Genomic DNA, 23,698 nt, shown 5'->3' on the forward strand with positions numbered 1-23,698 from the left:
TATATATTTTTATATATATATATGTTTGTGTGTGTGTGTATTTATATATATATTATATTATATATATTATATAATATATATATTATATTATATATATATGTATATATGTGTGTGTCTATATATATATATTTTTATATATATATATTTTTATATATATATATTTATTATATATATATGTATGTATATATATATATTTATTATATATATATATGTTTGTGTGTGTGTGTATGTATATATATACATATATACATATATATGTGTGTGTCTATATATATATATATTTTTATATATATATATTATTATATATATATTTATATATTATATATATATTTATTATATATATATTATTATATATATATTTTATATATATATATGTTCATATATCTATTTCATGCAATTAGAAACATTGCAAGTATAATGCAGATATGTTTGGTTATAATTAAACGAAGTGTTTTATTTCTTTGCACATTTATTTAAAGACTCAAAATTTGAACTCCCAAATATTACAAAAATGTACATACAAGCACACGGTGGAACTATTTGCTATGACAAACTTATGTCCATAAGAGTACATTAAGAGCTATCATGATCATGACGTAATAATAATAATGATGATAATAATAATAATGATGATAATAATAATAATAATAAAAATAATAATAATAATGACAATAATAATGACATTAATCATAATGACATAACAAACAGTTCGCCAGACACTGGGCTAAATATTAATGATGACATCGAGATCTAGCCATGAGTAATGAGAGATGAGTAATGGCGATGACTGTGGTCCTCGGGGGGGTGAGACTGCATGAGGCGATGAATACTGAACTAGGTACATCACTAGGCTCTCGCCCAGGCGGGACTACCTGTGGTAATCCCGCCCTCACAAGCTGGGCGGGGCGGGCGGTCAGTGTTGGGTCCACCTGGGGCGGCCCGAGTTTAGGGCGGGTTTAGACTGGCGCCCGCCCCCTGTACATGACTGCTGCTGCGGGTGGGTCGGGAGCAGGCAGCAACGCCCCTGCTACCATCACCGGTGAGGCGCTGCACGCGCTGACCCACGTCGCTACGTGCTCCAGGACCCTCCCGCACGCTGCGGCAGCTGCTGCGTCCTTTTCCTCCATCTTACGCTACCGCTCCTCTGTTCGTCCTTTTGTCGCCGCGGCTGCTCGCGCTGTCCTCTTTCTGTCCGCCTGAGAGTGAGAATATCGGGGCCACATAGTGGCTTTGTACTCGGGTAAGCGCACGCCAATCTTGCATTACGCTTCCATGACGAATTCCCGCGGGGTCGGCGGTGGCGTCTTTTTGGAAAGGTTGAGCGGTTGCGAGTCGGCGATGTCGACCTGCAGCTCGACGAGAGGGGAGGGGCCCCTCTGGTTGGGCTGGGCACCCAGGCCTGAATGCATCATGGTAGAAGCACTTGGAGAGCCCGAGGGCTGTGCCCCGAGCCCCATTGGCGTGGCCGACATCCTCGACTCATAGTAGCGCGAGGGTGTGGGTGTTGTGAGGAGGTGCAGCCGGGGCTGTGCAGTTACGGTGGGCTGCATGGGGCTTAGGCTACCGTTGGTGCTGCTGCTGGTGCTGCTACTGCTGCTGCTGCAACCACGAGAGGCTGGGCACGACCAGGAAGATGCAGGAGGCTGTACACGCTCCATCGCGGGCTGTGGAACGTAATAAGGTGCAGGAGACACTCGCGGAGTGGGTAACCGCTCCCGGACCTCCGTGCGCATGATCATGGAGTGCAAGATGTCGGCGCGGCGCATGGCATCCTCGGAGATCTTGGATCCCTCCAGCAGGGTGCGAGCGAGTGTGGAGTGAGAGGCAGCTAAGCTCGGGGAGCTCAGGGTCGACGCCAAAGTGGAGGCTAAGGTGGCGTGTGTTGCAGCCAGCGAGGAGGTCTGGTGGTGCGGGGGCTGAGACAGCGTCTGTTCCAGGAGCGAGGAGGTGGGCTGGGAGGAATGGGGCTCTTCTTCCCGACGTTGCGGACGGAACTTTTTATGGGGCTTGTTGTAGGCTTCCTCCATGAGCCGATCCGTGTCGACAATGGGGGGTGCCTGCAGAGCGCGGCGCAACACTGGCATGTCATCCTCGCGGTCCTCCTCACTCTTCTCGTCAATGGATGATCGCGGAGAAGAGCACACCGACGGGGAGGACAGCTTGTCGCTCCTGTCGGTCCCGCTCTCTATTCCGGAGTCGTCTGGGCTGTCCGATTTTCTTTTGCTGAAGGCACACTTCAGAGGAGATTCAGACGCTTCGTCGCCTGATGAAGCCCCTTCGGAGTGGTCGTGGCGCCGGCGGACAAGAGGGAAGGGCGGGCGGAGCTCAGTGTAGCCAGACACTTCGCTTCCGCACAGAGACTCGCCGGAGCTGGCGGATTCGCCGGAGCAGATGGATTCGGAGCACGACACTGGAGAGCGCATGGCCTCGTCGGTGGTGTAGGAAGATGAGGGTGAGCCCACGCTGCTCTCTTGTTCCATGCTCCAGGAGGAGCGGGAGTCGTCCCAGGGAGTGCCGGCTGCGGTGTGCTCAGTCATCTTGTATTTGAGCAACTTCTCTGAATGCAGTGTGTTGAGAGTCCGCAAGTCGGGGATCTTGGAGAGAAGGTCGTGTTGTAGGCTGGGGTTCTCAGGGTGATGCTTGGAGACAACGGCCCGCAGGCAGTTGATAAGACGCCTCTGTACGCGACCAACAAGCTCAGCATTGCGCAGGCCGGGGCGGTCTGGCGACAACACAACCACGGCACAGAAGAGTGCCAGCTCAGCGTCACTCAAGGAGAGGCTGTTGACACGTTCAGCGAACTCGAACATTGAGTCCATGAGGAAGCGAGCGTTAACTGAAGTGTGAAGAGCCTCTCGGCGGAGCAGCTGACCATTCAGGCACAGCATGGTGTTGGTGCGGGCGTCGAACATCCCCGCCAGACGCACCAGGAGCACCTCGAATACGCCCGCCTTCAGGAGTGTCACTTGGTCTTCCTGTGGTAGTTGCTGGAAGCCTGGCAGACGTTTGGCAAATTCTACGACGCCGCGGATGGCGGGAGAGAAGCGCTCGCTGAAGTCTTGTACGAGCTCCTGTTGGCCCTGCAGAGGCACTGGCCGTGGGTTCAGTGGGCACGCCTGAGGAAGAAAAAGAAGGAGAAGTTAGTCATCAGTTACAACCGTTCCTGCTATATGCATTATGAAAGTGCAATTTTTAATTCATATAACACTGGGGTCATCGGGTAGAAAGATCCCCCCCCCCCTGACACGCACCTCCCATCCCACCAGCCTCGTCTCTAGCCACAGGCAACCCCCTTCTCTAGCACTAACAATCCATTACAGCCTGATACCATATTGGTACTGGGCAGCCTACATGCCAAAGTCAATATGCCTTAAGGTATTGCCCTGACTACTACCGACGGGATCGATTAATAAAAGCTAACCTTGGACGCACATGCACACTCAAGCGCAGTCTGGACATCACGGTGTGAAAGCACCAGACGGCGCCGGGTTGCCATCAAGGTATATGATCGATTAAGATCATAACATCCCCTGTCACCTCCGGGCATACTTAAGTAATACACACGCAGGAGATTTACATGAATAAATTTAATTATAGTTTACAAAATCTGTCCGTTAGAGGCGTTATCTTCCCTCTTGGCCACCTGCCCTCTTTTCTCGCCGTATTAAGCGGAGTCACAAGGTTTGCAGATGTCCTTCAAATACCCTCTGATAACCCAGTGTTTACGCCCGTCCTTCAAACAACCTGCGATAACCCGCAGGAGGAGGGAGCACGGGAGAAGGTGGGCGGTACAGCAAGCTCCGACTCCCCCACTCCCCGGTTAGATCTTTTTTAACCAAACTCCGTCCATGTCGATTTGCAAACCGCCACAATTTTAAACTGAAGCACCACGCGGTGACGAAACATAACATCCTCATGCAACAGGAGAGGCATCACGACCTATCAGACCTATATAGTAATTATTAGGGTAATTGGTTTCATCTAGAGTGTAACCCGCAGTCCCAGCCCCAACCCACCCCCTCCCCCTCGCATGCCCTCCACCCTTGCCAACAATGTATCCCGAGGAGCCAGACGGCGCCGGGTTAAACCTTTCGTGGATCTTTGTCTCGCCCTCGACCACCTCCTACTGCAGTACCGGGTTCCTGGCGGCATTCGGCATCACCATACACGGCTTCCTCCACACGTCGAGTAAGGTGTGCCGCGTGGTCGGGTATGTTAAACGTTTGCTTGGTGTTATAGTAAAGGTCGGAATACGCGGCAATATGCGAGGAATCTGCACGTGGGCCGCGTCTGTACCATCTCGACCTTGGCCACGCACTCGCTCCCTCCTTTCTTCTCTCATCCTTGCCCCGCTCAGTCACATGTTTGGCAAATGAACAGCGCTCCGGTAACTCTGCGTCATCACTCAGTAATTTAGCCAATGATACAGAGTCTCGCAGGAAACAACGTAACCAAACAACATCAGCGTCTGTTGCTATATTAACCCCTTCCCCTCGATCTCACCCCTTCCTATACTACCCCCCACCCCCCTTCTCTCCCTTCCTCTGATCACCCTTTTCCCTTCTGCAACGCCCTTGCCACGCCGCTCGCCAGAGGGGGAACAGAGGAAATCGTTGACGGTTCACCGCCAGCTACACATATGAGGTTCTCATTGTTCTGCAATGGGATACTCGCGGGTGATTTTGAAAGTGAAAAGTTTTCCTAGTTATGCCCAGTTCGTGGTTTTTGTTTGAGGAAAATCAGAATTCGTTACAATGCCAGGGGATTCACACTCTCATCTAACTTTATTCGCCTACTTTTTATTACTGAAGCTATTTTCGTGAAGCTGGCAAAGACAAAAAAAATGAATTCGCTTGGCATGTTCTATGACTGGTTGGCAAAGACGCCGGGTGTTGGAGGGTAAATTTGGCGGGCTGAGTGACCTTGAAAGAGCGCGGGCCTCACCAAGGCCGCTCTTCCAATCCACCTTAACATTATTTTAGTTTGGCTAAAGAGCGGTTTTTTTCTCACTATCAGTATTGCCATCATCAAATTCCCAATATTCCAAAGGCCATTTCACTCATGACTCACGAGAATTAAGCAGAACTAGTAAACATTCCACGCGAATAATTGGAGAATATGGCGAACTATGAGCACTCGCTCCCCCAGCATCGACCGTACCGTGAGACTTACGTCAACTTCAGCGGTCGCCACACTACCCGTCATTTTTGCTTTAACTTCGAATTATTTGAAAATTAAACTCCCTCTGAAATAATTAAACGGTCTGGCAAATGACAGGTGATCTAATACGAGCTAATTGTACAAGCAAAGGCAATCGGCAGCGCAGAGGTTTTTGCGGAAGCCTCAATGAATGAAGACAGGTTTTCTACCAAGGGAAGCCATAAACCCACTCAGACAGGCCTCGCAAATGTGTATAATTAGGAGGGTTGGTGTAAACCAAGGTCGGAGGGGACAGGTGAGTGATGAGGCCACGTGCTAATAACTCATCATCACGGCAGCAGCATCGTATGTCACGGTATCTCATTAGGGATGTAGACAAAGCGAGTTTTTACTTTTATCGCTGATGCTGTTTTTTTTTTTTTTTAATTAACAGAAACTTTATTTCCGTTAAGTGATTAACGCTAGCCTGCTGATAACGAATACATCAGCCAAGTCGCTAGCGGTGTGTGACAACTCCCTATCGTTGAATTTCCCCTTTTCAGGGAAGCTCTGGCAACACGCCCTTCATGAGGAAATCCCACTGCAATACACAACTCATACTGAGGCTGCCGTGACGAACAATATAGCATTGAAGGGCGCCGTTATGATTGCTTATCTGTTACATAAACCCAAGAGCCTCTTATCTCCAGCGACTACAGCAGAGTTCCCGCCCAAACTGTCTTTGTGTGGTGCTGCAACACCCCCTACGTAGGAAGGGGAAGTGAGAGAGAGAGAGAGAGAGAGAAGGCGGGAAGGTGCAACATCTGTGGGAGTAGGAGGGAAGAAGGGAGAGCTATGTCTCAAGCTGTAAATGAAGAAGGCTAAGGGATAACATGTGGCATTGGGGCGAGGCGGGAGGCAGCCAAGTAATGAGGGAAAGGGAGGGTGAATCAACCGCTAAAAGGTAGAGAGCAAAGAGAGAGGCCAGATGGGGAGCTCGAGGATAAGGGTAAACGTAGGGGGTGGGCGCCAGGGTGTGACAGGGGGGGGAGGCAGACACGGGGGCTACCACGTGACCTGTCCCTTCTTTACGTAACTTTACCCCTCCTCCCTTCCTTCCCCTTCTTCCCTTTCCTCAGCTGCTTAAATTGGATCGTAAGAATCACCCACGAAGATTGTTATTAACACTGATAATACCCCAGGCGTATTCCCCACGAAGCAGGCTCATAAATTGCAATGTTGATTCCCTTCCAAGAAGTTTATAATCTCGTGTTGTATTCGTGGTCACGTCGCCATATCATTGTGAGATTCGGCTAAAAATATCCGAATATAATTGTGAAACTGGGGAGGCGGGGAAGTAGGGAGTGGCGGGGGCAGTTTGTGTAGGTGTAAGATGTCCAAAGGTGAGCTTTCAAGGGCGATATAGCGACCAACACATCCCACACATGCAACCTTGAATTCCCTGTCGCCAAGTGTCAATCAACGATATCAGCTTTTGCTTTTTCATCTTCTCAATCCTTTCACTTTCTGGCGCTATCTGGCTCTCTCCTCTTATCGGCGAAGTCCATAAAAATGTGGCTTTGCTTCCCTCCCGCCCAGCATAGCTCTCTCGGCAGCGACACACGGATTTAATTCTTAATGAAGTGGCGGTGCCGCCCCGCCAGTAGGTCGGCCTGGGCTCCGTCTCGCCACCGACTTCATAACCTTGGGCGTTTCCGATGCGCATTTGTTAATTCGGAAAATCTGGTAAACTTCGGTATACAAGATTCATCACAGCGTGTGCTCCTTGGTCATTGCAGTGCATCTCGCCAAATTCATGGTTACTGAGTGTGATGAGGATTGGCTGATGAACCAAAATTAGCGCATACGTAATTCCCCTGTCGCTTGTCTGTTTGCGACGGGGCGATGGAGGGTGGAGGGGAATGGAGCTTTGTTGAAGAGGAAGGTAGGGGGAGGGGGAGGGGTATGGACGGGGCTCAAGTACGCCCTCTACGCGACCTAGTCCAAGGTTACATGTGACGTCACCCGGGCCAGGGAGCCACACGCGCACTCACTCACACGCATACATCGCAGCCGATGCTTTCCCTGGCATTTCCGTATGAAGGAAGCAACTCTGAAAATTAGCACCGGATATTCTATACCAAGAACCTAAATGTTATGATTCTGACTCTTACATTTGACGTTCTTGTAGCCTATGGCAACACAAAGGAAAATGTTTAGCAAGCATAACGACGCGGAGGGTGCTACAGCATTAGTAAGCTTCTGTTTCAGGTTTCGGACTTTACACGTTATGTCACAGAAACTAGCTAGCCACCAGTATGACGTCAGAGTAAATCCAACCACATTGGGAATCTCAATAAATTTCTCATCATTTTCTATGGCTTCCCATATTTTCTCGACTGACGTGCATTCGGCCCTTTTTCCCTTCCATTCATGTGGCTTGATATCTGTTCATTTTTTTTACCATGTGGAGAATGGTACCGACAGGGGAGGTGCCTGCATGCATCCTTGTGCTGATGGGGGAGGGTGCCTCTGCCAGGTTATGCAACATAAGGCGGCCTTGGGAGTAGGGTCTGGTGCATTTACGTCACCAGGGAGTTATTTTCGAAATTCGAGCTAATGCTTGCCTGGACCCAACGTCGCCTGCGACAGGTCACGAAACTTATCCAGTGTTATTGTTACTCTGGACTTGCGACGATTTGTTAAGTAAAAAATGGACGATATAGATTATTCCTCCGCACGAATGCACATTCACGACGACACCCGAGGCTTGCAACACTCGATCGGTTGAATATGCTCTCCACCCCTTTCCCTCCCCGTCCCCTACCCACCTGACCGTGACCTTGGATGACCGCCTAGCTCCGGCCCGCACTGAATTCGTCATCATGTTGGAGCGTCGAGTCATGGCTCAAGTGCTTGTGTTGCTTATTTGCTGCTTTGCCCTTTTATGTTTCACACACTTTTCACTCTCTATCTATCTATCTATCTATAATCTATCTATCTATCTATCTATCTATCTATCTATCTATCTATACACAATCTAGGTAAATCATGACTAAGAACAGTCACGTTAACATCCATGAGTTCATCATGTGACAAGCATATGACGTATCTAACAGTGCCGAACCTTTGCCAGCGCGGGCCTCACTTATCGCCACTATCAGTATCTCACCGCGGCTTCCTGAAGATAGCGAGGCGTGAACTTGAACTCGCCTGACCTTGAGCCTGGTGCGTGATAGCGCTGTGGAAGCCAGTGGCGTCGTTACACTAACTTATTTTTTTATGTGTATCAAGAGGCCTCACTACCGTCCAACTGCGATGCACTCGGTTGCAGCACATAGTGGCATGAATGGGATAACGTCCCTAACGTCTCCTCCCCCTTAACCCCTCCTGTCAATCCTTACAGTATCTTGTTACCCGAGAATTTGTCTACGTGATATGGGTTTCCTGAGGAGTGTCTGGCCTAAACTTGCGAGGACATGGGAACATCCTGAGCGCCATGTTGAGGGCGTGTGAGTGTTTGTGTGGTCTTCTGCATCCTCTTCCCCGCTCCGCTACATTTCCTCCCCCCCCCTCCCTCCATCTGTGTTCCCACCGACACATATAACATCCGGCCCCACACCCTATATGCTGATATCCTGTGTCTTTGCAACATACATTTAGATATCCTATTGCGTGATTAACATTCCCCGCTATGATGTCTAAACCCTTCCGAGACCCCAGACAGAATTAATGCTAGAACATTGCAATCAGCGTGTAAAGACACTTACCAGAGTGGCTGGGCACTGTGTGTAGCTGGGGTGTGTGCGAGCTTGCTGGTGCATGGGTGCCACCTTGTCCCTGGTGAAGTCACAGGTGTCCATGTGGGCGCGGATGATGGCAGCGGTGACACGGGTGTCATCCTCCAACTCTGCTAGGACGGCCCTCTCCTGGGACTTGGCGTTGACACTCTGCATGGCCGCCAGGATCTTGGCCTTCTCGCGTTTAGGCACACGCCCGAAGCGCACAGCTGCAAAGGAGAAGAGGACATGTTAGCGAGACATATTCACTGCCACAACATTTCAGTCAACTTTTCCTTGTGGCATTTTTAATAAGTGCTAATTTGTCTGCATGGAGCTGAATATTTAATTCATAATAATAATTGTGATTTCGAAAGGTGATGATGATGATGATGATGAGATGAATTTTAATACCAGTCAGTCACTGAGTACTGAAGCCCTACAAGCATGAAGACCAAATGAGGGGATGCCACAAGTTTTATACGAAGTTATTACCATGGAAATGAGCTCTTTAAAATCGATTAAACCATTGCTAATCAAAGTCAAATTTACAAGTATCTTCAGTAATGTGTAGAACATCCCCTACATCATGTAAGGAAGGGCATGGACCCTCAGCACGCTCACTCCCAGCCTCCCCTCGGACGGTCGGCCGACGACCCTCGGCACATGGCGTTACACGTGGCGCCGACCTGTATACTAACTTCACTCTCTATTCTTTTAAACAACAAACCTTGAACAAGCCAATTCACGTTGCATCTAATGTGGAAATTTGAAAACATTTCAGTAAAATTCATTTTCTTCACTCAATTCCATTGGATCTGATCCCCGAATATGATCAATGTGAAAAAGACTAAGTTTTAAAAAACGTTTTCAATAATCGTGAAAACGTTAAACGAATTAGAAAAATATGAAACTAAACGAAGTTGTTCTACAAGCGTAACGGCCGGCTGTGTCACGTTTCCCCTACACGAGATGAACACCTGCCTTATTGATCCGTCAAAATTTCCCCCCACTCACGGATGCAAAGTCCCCCTGCGGTGTGGGTCAGTCAGCGTGAGGTTATTGCACTTCCCAGCTCATGATCTCCAATCAGTATTACTTGATGTTTGATGGAGCTCTTTGAAGGGTCACGTGTCTTCCTTGAAAGAAGCAAGACCCCAAGCAAACCCTCTCTTACTCGCTTCCCCTCATCTCCAAGCACGAAGTCGTGTGACACTTACTCATATAGTGTGGCGCCACTCCATGTTGTAGAAGTCCTTTAAGTATGGGTAAATCCTCTTCAGGCATTTTCATTTGTGTTGGATTGTGGTAACGAAGTGTAAATCCACGGGGCTGTTACACCACCCTCGGTTACTAGTCGTGACTAATACAATGTCACACTAGTAACAATCATTCGATCACTGCAAGTATGAATCACATCCAAGGCACAGGATCTCCGCTAATGTGTGGCTATCACAAAGCACAAGTAACACTAGCTGTAGTATTATATCCACGTAGTAAAGTAGTGCGCGGTAAGTAAGTAAGTAAGGTATGGAGTCACACGCGTTCCTCCACCCGTCTCGTAGCTCGTTCACTGAGCGACTGAGAGAGTATGTGTGTACGAGGCAGGTCGAGGCGGCAGCTCTCCGTGGTCCGCCAGCCGACATCGCTCCGCCGACACCAACACCCGCGCACACGACTTTCACCCGCCCGGCACCACCCAGACGCGCTCACTCTTACTTAAACTACCGTCGCTTTCATTGTCATTATCGACTGCATGACATATTCGCTGCACTCGACACTTTCTACAATTCTCGCTGCTCCCCCTAGTGGCGAAATCGCGCTCGAAATCTGCATGGCGGCTGTGGAAAGACGATCTACATATAGAATAAAGCCTCGCTCAGCCTTGAAGCCATAAGGTTGAAATTCCGGGTACAACGTAAGCTGCACGCGTCTGCCTTGGATGCGGCCTTACTGCTGGTCACCTTCAGATCTACGCCGTCCTCACAGCCACAACTCCGGAAATGGGAAGTAGATAGATGCAGGTATATGCTACTTCCGCATAGGCCAGTCGAATGCCCTACGTGACAACTACGTGCAAAGGGTGGGGGCGAGGGAGGAGTTCGCATTCGAGGAAGGGGGGTGGGGATAATCTGAGACACACGTGGCAGAGAGGTAGTGTGGGCCGGGAGGCACGTGCTCTACACACCCATTGTTGTCGGACCCAGGTCGAGGAGCTGCCTCTAACCATTATAAATTTTGTGCTAATACAAAGTAGCGTACCTGCTTCGTATGTTTACGCGTGTTCCTTGTACGCCGGTGTAATAGTATACACGCTATGCATTCAATCGTCTTCCTCATTCTATCATTCCCCTGGATAACGCAGTGTTTGCATGTTTTGCCTTCGCTCTCCCCTCGGATTTCTTTATGTGTTCCCCTCGCTTCCCTTCCACCCTGCTTTTACCGCTCCCCTCTTCCTCGTGCTCCCACACCGCCCCTCCTCCACCCCCGCCCCGAAACGCGACTGAGCCGATCGTTAAAAGGTCTGTGAACCCTGCTTGGCTCGCTGGCGTAAAGGGGAAACACAGAGAGAGAGAGAGAGGAGAGGAAGAGAGGGAGAACGACTCTGGGCCGAGTTTTTGTGGTTAGGCGAGGGGAACTAAGGGGTTTCACGAGCTTAAGCAGAAGGGTCACCTGTCTTTCGCGGCTTTACTCACGTTCCAACGAGTTTAACTAAATTTATTGTTCTATTTTGAAAGTTCTTTGCGATCACCATTCCCTTCTTTTTTTAATAAAGGCATGGTATATGTACAAACAAAATGATGAATCGATATTACAACAAGATGTTCTGAACATAGGACGGAAGTCAAGCAATATGACAGGAAGTTGATATCTAGTCTTCTCCTCCTTCCCCTCCCCACCTCATATCCCCCCTCTACCCCCACCCGTGGCCTTACCCGGGCAACCCTCACTTGTACACACGTGGGGGCAACATCCTTAAACTTTCATCAACGTCTCTTGCTTCTCTGATGTGATCAATTAATCTTTTTCTCTCTCATTTTCTTTTTTTCTCTCTCTCTCCAAGTGTTTCATTTTTATCTACAGAGCTGGTAAGTTTGTGTGAGTCTGTGTGTTTGTGTTTGTGTATGTGTATGTGTATGTGTATGTGTATGTGTATGTGTATGTGTATGTGTATGTGTATGTGTATGTGTATGTGTATGTGTATGTATGTGCGTGTTAGAAAGAGAGAGAGAGAGAGAGAGAGAGAGAGAGAGAGAGAGAGAGAGAGAGAGAGAGAGAGAGAGAGAGAGAGAGAGATTTATCACGTCAGGAAAGTAAACTCCTTACAGTCTACGGGACACGCACACCATTGCTCAGAGTTTCTAATGACTTTGGATGTTCCCTTATTTTTTTGACTTTATATAGTAAAAAGAATTACACCAAAAGTAATATTTATATAGCGCTTATAATTATGTACAGCAAAACCATATTATGATAGCATTATAGTGGCCCCCAGTAAAATGTAAGAACATCATATAACATTCACAAACATACAATTACATACAAAAACATCTATCTGTACATCTATTCATATATATATATATATATATATATATATATATATATATATATATATATATATATGTATGTATGTATGTATGTATGTATGTATGTATGTATGTATGTATGTATGTATGTATATATGTATATATGTATATATATATGTATGTGTGTGTGTGTGTGTGTGTGTGTGTGTGTGTGTGTGTGTGTGTGTGTGTGTGTGTGTACATATATATGTGTATATGTATATATATATATATATATATATATATATATATATATATATATATATATATTACTTTAAGCCTTATTGAAGAATGATATGGCTTCAAATGATTACAAGGTTGTTTTATGGCCTTACCAGTCTTGCAAGTGCTTGGGAATGGCTGAAGAACCATTGTTGCTTCCGTTGTGGAGTTTCCAAAAGGTAAAAGATATCCTTGTTCAACACACAGCGTGTTAGTTTCACTGCTGGATCACACTGCCCATAGTCGTGAAGCTAATCACTGTCGGGCCTTCACTTTCACTGTGTGTGTTTTCCCTAAAGATGTCGACTAAATTCCGTGTGCGTGTGTATAAACACGATACTTTCAGCGGAGGGTTCCGTGTCCGCTGGCAAGAAACTTGTTTGTTTATTGCTTATGCAACACAAGGAGCACCTGGCTCGGGGGTGATTGGAGGGGGGGGGCGGTGCTGCCTGAGAATGATGATACGCTAAGGACAACAGCAGACCAAACCGTAGTCAGCAGGCTTGGTTCCCGGCACAGGTCAACGCACTCTGAGGCTGTAGGCCCGGGATGGGACAAATAGGGGGAGGAGGGAGTTGGGATGCGGTGTCCCTTTCTGTCAGAGGACAATGTATGAATCCACACTGGGTGTTTGTTGCACACTTCTCGGTCCGGGCGTTGAAATGTCCACGTCCGTAGTGATGCGACACGTTATTGGCAACGCTGACGTAATATGACCACACTGCATACAAGGTCAGATTGTTGCGTCACTGCGAGAGCTCGTTTGTTGCGGTCGTGTCTAGCAACCGCCAACAACAGCTCCCCTTTTCACAAGCCTTCCCTTCTCGGGCTTCTTGTCTAAGCTTTTGTATCCCTTGCGCGCAACGCAGCTTAACGGAAAAGGTCAGCAGCGTATGGGTCTAGTCACTGAAACACCAGCGACGTGGGCGCGTGTGGTCACTGCGGCAGAGGGGGCGATACTGGTGGTGGACTGGTGGCCGCAGCTTCGTCAGGTCATCCACCCGCACCTTCACTTTCCTACCGCGTGACGTCACCACCGTCAACTCACGCCAGAAGTAGGTCAGAGGCGGAGCCTTAACTCGCACCCGCACGCGGAAGGGCCAAAATCCCCAGCCGGCAGCACGGCTAGATCGCCCTTACGGCTGTCCTCTCTGAACTACCCTCGTACTATTGTAAGGCTGTAGGGATCAATGCACGGGTATCCATGACGAGGGATGCAATCAACATCACGTGATCGCGGGCCCCATGGACTTGCACTGCCAACAACCGTGATGACAACAAAGGGGAAATTTCTAATCGCGCTAGTAGTGATAGTAGTAGTAGGTGAAGTTTGAATCGTTGTTGTTGATAGCAACAGTAATAATGGTGGTAGTAAAAGTGGTCATCTTGGCACTGATGGTAGTAATTCTAAGAATAGTAGTTGTTGATTTGTAATAGTGATAGTAGTAGAAGTCGAGGTAGTAGTAGAATAGTAGTAGTTGTAGTTGTAGTTGTAGTTGTAGTAGTAGTAGTAGTAGTAGTAGTAGTAGTAGTAGTAGTAGTAGTAGTAGTAGTAGTAGTAGTAGTAGTAGTAGAGTTAGCAGCAAAGACAGTGTATGGAATAGCAATTGTTGTTCTTATGGTCGCAGTATCTATAGAGATTTGTTAACATGGTTGTTGCCTCGGTCACAATAACTGTTGATTAGCAAGGATAGCAGCCGTTATGTGATTTTGTCAATGTTTTGTTTACATCTGCGGTTGCCGTTGAGCTTTGGTTACGGTTCATAATTTTTCTTCCCGAACAGACTTATTTCCGTGAAGAGCTCCAGCCACATTTTGTTTTTTTCCTCCTCCTCCCCTCTCCCACTCTTTTGTCGCCGCAAAACGCCGTTCTTTGCTTAGCGGAGACGGGAGGAGTAGATTGGTGGTTCTCGTGTGATCTACGTGCAGCTAACCATGCTGGCGATGTGTCGACTTCCAGAAGGTTCTCTTGAACGTTATCTTCACCGGGCGGGAAGAACCATCAGAGAGGAACGAACACTGTTATAACAGTCCTGCCTCCCCTCCTCCCCTAAGGCCTTAGCCTCTTTCGGAACGTTATGTCATTAGTAGCGTCTCTTTGAGTTATGGGCCCGCCCACCTCCGCTCTCATGGTCTACACCCGACGGCTCTTGCAACGCAGGCCTAAATCTCGTTTCCCTTCAGCACCTTCGGTTTCGTAAGGTCTCGTTCGGGGAATTTTCCCGTGATCTTGGAAGCAATAATGACTTGAACCACAATACACTAATTTACACCAGAAAATAGATATAACGTAGTCGTTTACCATTTAATAACATTTAAAATATTGCTTTCAAGTTTACTAAAGGGAATCCATTCAAGTTCTGACGTAACGAGGAGTCTGTCAGCTGCTCCCCACTTCGTAGGTAATTAGTGAACCCGTTAACACAACCACGCGACGCCGTATCGCCATTACACCGTTTTCTTCTACGAGATGCAACGGCGTGTGTGTGTGTGAGTGAGTGAATGAGTGAGTGAGTGAGTGAGTGAGTGAGTGAGTGAGTGTGTGAGTGAGTGAGTGAGTGAGTGAGTGAGTGTGTGAGTGAGTGAGTGTGTGTGTGTGTGTTTCTTTGTTTGCGTTACGTGTGTAAATGCGACTGTCAGAGTTCTTGTGCGTGCTTCAGGCGTGCATGAGAATTTGAATGTCTTAAGCTCAGAGAATCCTCAGGTCAAAGACGGCCACTGACATGCCCACTCCGTCCCTCCTTTTCCTGGAATGCCACGTCGCCCCTGCCAGTACACAGGGCGCCTTGCCCCTCAACCTTTCCTTGTTCAGTTCCTGAAATTAATTCTCCCCCCCCCTTTTTTCCCTCTCTCTCTCTCTCTCTCTCTCTCTCTCTCTCTCTCTCTCTCTCTCTCTCTCTCTCTCTCTCTCTCTCTCTCTCTCTCTCTCTCTCTCTCTCTCAGTTCAACCCCGTGGGAAACGTAGCCCGGCGTGGAGGGCGTGACGCGATGCAATAAAGCGGAGTGTGGATGCTGTGGCCGCGCCCGTTATGTTGGGCCACCATTACCCCCTCTCCCTCCCTACCCCCTGCCATCTTGAGCCCTCTTCGCCCCCCCCCCCTCAAGCTCCTCCTTACAGCATCACTCATTCCCGTTCAGGTGTCTGCCTGACTGCCTGCCCGCTTGCTTGCTTGCTTGCTTTAGATGTGGGCCATGAGAACCTTCGAGAACGGGATTCCCAAACGCAAATTCACGAGCTCTGGCCATCAACTGCGGCGAGGCAGAGAACAAAAGCAGATTACAAATACTATTGTTGGCTTGTATAGGTCATCAGCTTTATTTAGAGCGCTGTTGGTCCTTTCGATAGGGATCTGGTGTTGCTATAGTAATAACAATAATCGCATGTTGCTGCCATTCAACGCAACTGGTCCCTGATTTTTTGCATAAGGCTTTCAGTTGACCCGCCAGCATTTCGTCTTATCATTTCCGCAAATATAGTAGGTCATAATTATCAGGCACGTCGCTCTCATCCCTTTATCCCGTTGTGTACTGTTCCCCATCATTCTGCACTGTGACGTCACGCCTGGGTCGTTCACCCCGCGGCGTTGCCACATATCCCCTGGTGGTCGCGTGCCGTCCCGTTATCTGGGGCAAACCTGGCACTCTTTTCCGAGTCAGGCAATACGATAACCACCGGAGAGGAATCTGGCACACGTTCTTCGCAGCTCATAAAAATGGCACCGGGATGGATATGGTTAACCCACCTTTCATCAGAATTTGGCACCCGAGCAAAGATGACCTGAGACAGATCTTAAAGTATATCCTCACCCAGTGTACCCCGCCACACGTGTAGCGACCACTTCGTGCTCGCATCCACAGCGCCCCCTCAAGTTAGTGTGGGTTGCGTCTGCTTGTATTTACTATGTTGAAATACTTCGTTCATTTCCCTAACGAACAAAATGAAACGGGAAAAACTCACAGGTCAACGGATGACCCTATAGTACTGTGCATACATGGCTTGTATCTAACTCTTGTTTTGTTCAGTCCCGCGAATTTAGGCCACGTGAAAGAGAAAAAAATGAGTGACCAGAACAAAGGTGAGGATCTGCACGGGAGAGGCGAGGAGGGCGACAACGCCGGGGTCACCCGGGCACGGGGCAGCGGGCGTCGTAGCCTAGGGCGTCTCCGCCACCCCGCCCACGGTCACCACCACACATGATCTCGCACAGGGTCGCCTCGCCCTCAATACCTACCACCCATTCCACGCCCGGCTTTACGCCGCCCACTCGCTCTCGTGTGCTAGTCATCTGCCCATGATGCGTCTGTTTTTGCTGAAGGTTTATTACTCTCATAGCTGATAAAATGAGCAATATCAAGCGACATGACGGGCTTCATGGCCAAATGTTTCGTTATTTCGAGATCAACTTCACTAGGCTTGTGAACATCATGTTCTCCTTTGCGATACCAAAGTCTTTATCCTAATGCCAACGTCCTCATCACTGTGAATCACGTGATGTTGATAAACAATTCTACTCCTCTAGAATTTAGAAGTCATGCTCTACCACGAACCGAAAAGAAAGAGAAAGAAAAAAGAACTTGTTTTCCTGGTGCCCTTTCTACCCCCTCCCTCTCCTCCCCTCCTTGCCCTCTCGTGGCCTAGTTCGATGACATCCCATCCACCCTGCTGTCCAACCGTCATGACCTACGAGTAACGGAGGCACGCTGCGACCCGGGACCTCCCAAGGGACAACGCACCCACATGGCGGGCGGGGGTGAAATGTTTCAACGAGAAAGAGAATAAGAGGGAGAGATGTAGAAATAGACTGAGGGAGAGAGGGAGGGAGGGAGGGAGAGAGGGAGGGAGGGAGGGAGGGAGAGAGAGAGAGAGAGAGAGAGAGAGAGAGAGAGAGAGAGAGAGAGAGAGAGAGAGAGAGAGAGAGAGAGAGAAGAGAGAGAGAGAGAGAGAGAGAGAGAGAGAGAGAGAGAGAGAGAGAGAGAGAGAGAGAGAGAGAGAGAGAGAGAGAGAGAGAGAGAGAGATGATGAACATTACACCGACGAAAATAAGCAACTAAACTGATATCAAATTGTTAATGAGTTAATGAATAAAGCTAAAAAGTAGATGAGGATGAATGACGGCGATATGAAATTCGACATGAAAGCTTATCAACACTCACCATCTCTCGACATGCCAACAGCGATGCACTTCTTGAGCCTGCAGTACTGGCATCGGTTCCTGTTGATGCGAAGGATAGAGCACTGCTGGTTCTTAGTGCAAGGGCGATACTGGATCTTTTGCTGGATGCTGCGACGGAAAAATCCCTGGAAAGAGATAAAGAAAAACGTTAGATCATTTCTTGTTTTGTTCAGGGGAAGAATGGTTTTGTTTTTTATTTTTTACGTTCTGGGAAAGTTTTTTTTTTTTCTTTATTCCTTAAATAAAATTAGATACCTTCGGTTAAGTTGCACCTTCGAGCATCGGTAAAATCCTCAACGTATATGCGGTTAGGAGGTGTTTCCAGAGTTATCCTGACAATAACGTCGGCACACAAAATCACCGTCACGACTTTCACAACACTTTCCTCTTAGTGTAACAACTCCCCTGCAGCGACACTTTCGGGGCACAGAGAACAGCCCCTTCGGTCTTCAAGGTCTGAACGGAGCAGAACACTTCGGGAAACAACGATCAAGGAGGAGCCACCAAAGGTATTTATGAAGCAAGGAACCTTCGTCACAGCTTCCTCCTGGAAATAGCGAACCGGCTGGCGCGCTCGAGGTGTAGGCGGCTTGACCGTGAACTTGAGACTACGGCTCCGCGGCTTCCCCGGACTGGAAACTCTTTCCTCGAAAACTATGACGCACTCAACCAGCTCGGTCGCAACGGGAACCCCGCGGAGGCAACGCGAACGCGAAAGGGTTGGGAGGAGAGCGGAGAGGGACTCAGCTGATTGGGCTCAAGAAAGAGATATAACTATAAAGACAAGAGAAGTGACAAAAGATGCCCTGTGATAGAGAGAGATGACAAGAGAGTGCAAGAAGGCGGGATGTTGCATGACGTGGCAATACCGTGTCCAGTGAAGCGAATGTAAACACCGAGAACATTTGACTCATTCTAGAATCATCCCAAGATGTTTACATCAATGGGAATGTACAATGGCCACAGAAAGATATATAGTCAATTAGAAATTCATTAACCAACGTACATTGTTGTCTTTTTTTATTCTTTGTTTGTTTTTTGTTTTTATACTCCATCCCTCTCCTTCTCCTTCCTTCTTACCCCATCTCTCAATCTCCTCCCAGCATGTGCGTCACACACCGCTCCCGCCACGGTCGAGGGAGGAGCCGCGCTCACGCTCGGTACCGTAAGAACACCTTGCCTCCGGCCGCGCATCGCCACCAGGAAGTCGCCTGAAGGAGCCTGGAGGAGCCTGGCGAAGCTTGCAGTTCTTGAGCTGCTCTCTTGGGATGTGAATGGCCTGCGGAGCCGTGTTTACCTATCGATACCCGAAAGTTTCGAAATGCGAAAAATCTTTGATCTCGAAATATTTTTCCTTGGCCTTTAAACATATCCTCTACCCATCCAGATAAAAGACGTTAACATTTCTTTCATATTTTTTTGTCTCCCGGTCTAGTGAAGGGTAGCCCCTCCCCCATCCCGCACCCCCTTGGAACCCGCCCCGAGACGGCGATCTCCAGGTGTAATTATGTGCTGGTATTTCCGGCTTACGGACGTATGGGGAAGGGAGCAGTGACCATGAAGAAGTGAGTAAGACACCTGCCGTTATTAATACCAGCCAAAACCATCTGGGGTCACTGCCCTGCCTCTTCCCTTCCTGTCTCTTCTTTTACTCAAACTGTACACCTGCTCCTTGCGTCATTTCCTTCCTAGTTTCAGTATTTTTATTCCTTTCTTTCCACTTTTTTTCCTTTTTTTTCCATTCTTTTGCATGTCGATATTTCTAGAATCAATCAACACGCTTACGAAACCAGTCGGACGGGAGATGCGCCCATGCCAAGCCAAACTTACCTGCCGAAACAAGCCCCGCCCACCCGTAGTGGCAGGGCTCAAGGGAGGATCTGATTGGCTGAGACGATGGTAGTACGCTAACAGGAAGGGGTGTGTGGAGGCTGTTACCGCCACTTCACAACACTGACTCACGTGTTCCTGGGTCAACGTACTCACACCTCGGAAATGTACTCGCATGCGCGCATTCTGAGAGACATTCGTGCATTCACATACTTTGTCTTCTCGTGTGAATCATCCTTCCTTAGTTTGATTGTTCGCTTGTTTTCTTGGCAAAATGTGCAAAGTACATTAGATTTACCTAATATACTTGGATTACTTTGATATATAGACAACTGGTAACTTTTTCGTGACTATCCTTATGTTTGACTTAAAATATATTTAATCTGATCTAAGACGTCTAGGATTTTTGTTGCACTTTAGAAGTAAACAAATACGTTAGAGCTACCTGCCCCTCCTCTCTCTCTCTCTCTCTCTCTCTCTCTCTCTCTCTCTCTCTCTCTCTCTCTCTCTCTCTCTCTCTCTCTCTCTCTCTCTCTCTCTCTCTCTCTCTCTATGTCATCCTCCTCAAAACCGGATCTGCAAAACTGGATGCATGAAAGAATAAGTGAACGAAAGGGAAGAGAAAGTGGTAGTCGGTTAAGAGACAGAGATGTGTGTGTGTGTGTGTGTGTGTGTGTGTGTGTGTGTGTGTGTGTGTGTGTGTGTGTGTGTGTGTGTGTGTGTGTGTGTGTGTGTGTGTGTGTGTGTGTGTGTGTGTGTGTGTGTGAATTGACATAGCATGTGCGTAATAGTATATGTGCCTGCTTGCCCCAGTCAGCGAGGTCAGGAATGGGTCAGCGCTCCCAGACCAGACTGGCCTTGGATCAATGATCGATAAGCTTCTAGTCGAGCCGAGAGGGTCAATGCCCTCCCATCCTTGCGCTGGATAAACACGACCTCAAAAACTCACTCTTACCAGGCTCATGGAACACGCATGTCACAATTGCCACACATCCAAACAATTTTCCATATCGCCACATTTGTTTAAATTTCACAATCAAAGACTGTGATGAATTTCGTCAATACTCCTTTTTTACCCGCTCCCTTCCTTCCACTGTCCGGGGTCAGTATCCTCTACAAAGGAAGATTACATATGCCCTTGGTCGCGGGAGGAACACAAAGGATAAATCCTCACGATGATTATTTATGCTACTGAAAATTAGTGTCTAACGGCCTACACAACCAGAAGGAAACACCAGCGGATGTGCATTTATAGGCCTACTCCCAATGCTCTTAAACTGCATCCAAAATAACCTTTTGGAAGTTACCTGCGATGGAGAACATTCTTCTTTTCCCGAAACTACCGGATATCCCCGTAATTGCCCTTACCAATTTAGCCGTGTAAAAGAAACATTATAAAAATTCCGTTAGTTATGTCAAAAAGAATGGCGGTGTTTCCCGAGGAGGAAAGGGAGGGCAACGACTGGGACCCACGCCTTGGTATTTCCCACCTAGACTGTCTGTTACCCTTTCCTGCCCTTCCCTCTTTCCTTCGGCCTTTGCCTTTGCCTCTTCTTCGCTTCACCTTCTGCCCTCGGGGTTATCTTATCTGCGCCGAGAGCCAGACGTGTGTGCATGGGAATATGTGAAGAGGGAAATGTGCCGGATGAAGTTAAAAGAATGTGTAAAAATAACGTTGGATATTCTCTTTCTGACACCGTGTTCTGACTTCGCATAGACAAGTGACAAAGGTTTGGTAGCAGCGACGTGGAAAACATTGCATCGTGACGCAACTGGGCAACAAAGCCGACTGAAAGTGAGATCCTTGTACAACCACCAAACCACGGCGAAATCACCTCCCCCCGCCCTCTCCCTCTCTGTCTTCACACACACAAACGTAGACACTTGAGCACTGTGCCCTTGTTTTCCCCTTCTATCTTAAAATAAGTTTCTCCCCCTACGCTCGCTAATCCTCTCTAACCCCATCATACTTCCCCTCGACCTTCCTCTCTCTGAGGGGCGCCCCTTTTAATCCCTTACTCCCTTCTTCTCCAAGTCCAGCCACTCCAACCACAAAACCAAACTCCAACCGAAGCAAATGCCCGAATTCAGAAGTCCCATTTCTCCGAAACGAGTAAAAAAAAATCATATATCCCCTCCGCCTCCGCCTCCCCCAACCCCCCTCCTCCCTGACGGCCCTGGCACCCTGGCGGCCTGACCTACTTCTCGGTCACTCACCCCTTCTCTCCCCCCTTGGCCCGGGCGGGGTAGAGCGGGAGACAGGGAGGGAGGGGGTGGGGGTCGTCATCCGGCTGAGCCCTCCGCCACGGACGAATTTACGGGGATACAAGAGCTTTTTCTTTCTGTTCCTTTTTCTCTTCATCATGTCCTTCTTTTGTTTGTGCGCAGTCTCTTAATTTCGTCTCGCTCACGGAGGAACGCGTCGGGTTTGAGAGCCTTTGAGATCTTTTTAGCCGAACGAAACTTGATTCGGGCGAAACCATCGTGTTCTACCTCTGGCTTGGCGTTGGTGAGAGCGAAAGTATGTCCTAATGCGTAACCGTGAGGTTCGTTGGGGGAAGGGCGTACGTGCGCGTGTCTGTGCATTCACAGGTACAAATGGCTAATATAAAAAAGCCAATCATTTATGAGAGGAAAAAAGAGGCAATGGAAAGTGGTATATGTGCGTTTGTGTGTTTGTGTTTGTGCTTGTGTGTGTGTGTGTGTGTGTGTGTGTGTGTGTGTGTGTGTGTGTGTGTGTGTGTGTGTGTGTGTGTGTGTGTGTGTGTGTGTGTGTGTGTGTGTGTGTGTGTGTGAGAGAGAGAGAGAGAGAGAGAGAGAGAGAGAGAGAGAGAGAGAAATAAAGAGGGGCAGAGGGGGGAGGTGCGAGCTTATCGCTCAGTAACCATATTCTACAGGACCTACAAGACGACTTAGGGTCAGACACCCCCCTAACCTCTTTGAGCAATACTAAGACTAGACATCTACTACAGGTCACTCAGGTTCTGCACCCGAAATACCTGGGCGTCGATCATAAATTGGGGTGAATTGAGGATATCACAAGGGAGGTTGGCCCGGGTTGGGGGCTTGGGGAGGGGAGCGAGGATGAGGGGGAAGGTATGCATTAGTCCTCACGGAGTTCAGCGACCTGCAGGGACGATTAGATATGAGAGTAGGTCATGCCGCGGTGCGATATCAGAAAGCTTATAAAATAAACTGCTATCACGTAATTTCGTTAGAATTTGGAACATTTTCTTACGTCAAGATAAAATATAACCCCGTCCTAATTTAAACTCAAAGATAGTCATGACTTAAAGGAAAAGTGAGAGGGAGGGAGGGAGAGGGAGAGGGAGAGGGAGAGAGAGAGAGAGAGAGAGAGAGAGAGAGAGAGAGAGAGAGAGAGAGAGAGAGAGAGAGAGAGAGAGAGAGAGAGAGAGAGAGAGAGAGAGAGAGAGATGCAAAACACTTATCAAAATTTGAAAGAAAAAGTGCAGCTCCGTCCTCCCCTACCTTTCGTCCCCAGATCCCTAGCTCAATGCAAGAGACGGTCCTTCCATTGTCCCTAGAGTAGGGGACACAAACGACTCTTCCATCCCACCGTTTCTTTTTTTTTTCCCTTCCTTCTTTAAACACTTTTTCTTACATGTTGAAGGCACAGACTCACATCCGAAGAGGGTGAGGAAAGTTCTCGAAGTCATAGGGTATGTCACCATAATAAATCTCTCTCTTCTCCCTAACATGCCTCTATATATAGCGGTGTGTACAAGAGATATACAGCATATGATAAGTATCGCCCTTTCTCGCCACGAAGAAACCAAAAACTGCAGGGAATCCCCCCTCACTCCGACCCCCCCCCCCTCCTCCCACACCCCTCTCGACGTCCTCTGCACGAACCCGCCATCACCGAAAGTTATAGTAAAAGAGTCACGGCCGCGGCGGTGTCACGGGGTGCGGCGTCGGCGACGGCGGTGAAATGAAGACATCGAGTGAACGTGTATGAATGGCGTGT

The 23,698-nt window shown here is 48.3% G+C and overlaps 1 protein-coding gene across 5 annotated transcripts in view; it reads right to left on the minus strand.

Annotated features, from left to right (window-relative positions):
• Positions 1-451: 451 nt before the first annotated feature.
• Eip75B (Ecdysone-induced protein 75B) overlaps positions 452-23,698 on the minus strand; it is a 267,875-nt gene continuing 244,628 nt past the window's right edge. For all 5 annotated transcript variants that reach the window (XM_086546790.1, XM_043033713.2, XM_043033716.2 and 2 more), the window contains exons 3-5: positions 17,861-18,005; positions 8,910-9,148; positions 452-3,116 (exon numbers count right to left, since the gene is read on the minus strand). In XM_086546790.1, coding sequence (XP_086402916.1) covers positions 1,263-3,116; positions 8,910-9,148; positions 17,861-18,005 — 2,238 coding nt within the window. In that variant the 3' untranslated portion in view covers positions 452-1,262. The remainder of the gene's footprint in view (positions 3,117-8,909; positions 9,149-17,860; positions 18,006-23,698) is intronic.

Source organism: Penaeus japonicus, unplaced genomic scaffold (assembly GCF_977035675.1).
Source record: "Penaeus japonicus unplaced genomic scaffold, GWHDUDI00000001_assembly GWHDUDI00000018, whole genome shotgun sequence".
Classification (NCBI taxonomy): domain Eukaryota; kingdom Metazoa; phylum Arthropoda; class Malacostraca; order Decapoda; family Penaeidae; genus Penaeus; species Penaeus japonicus.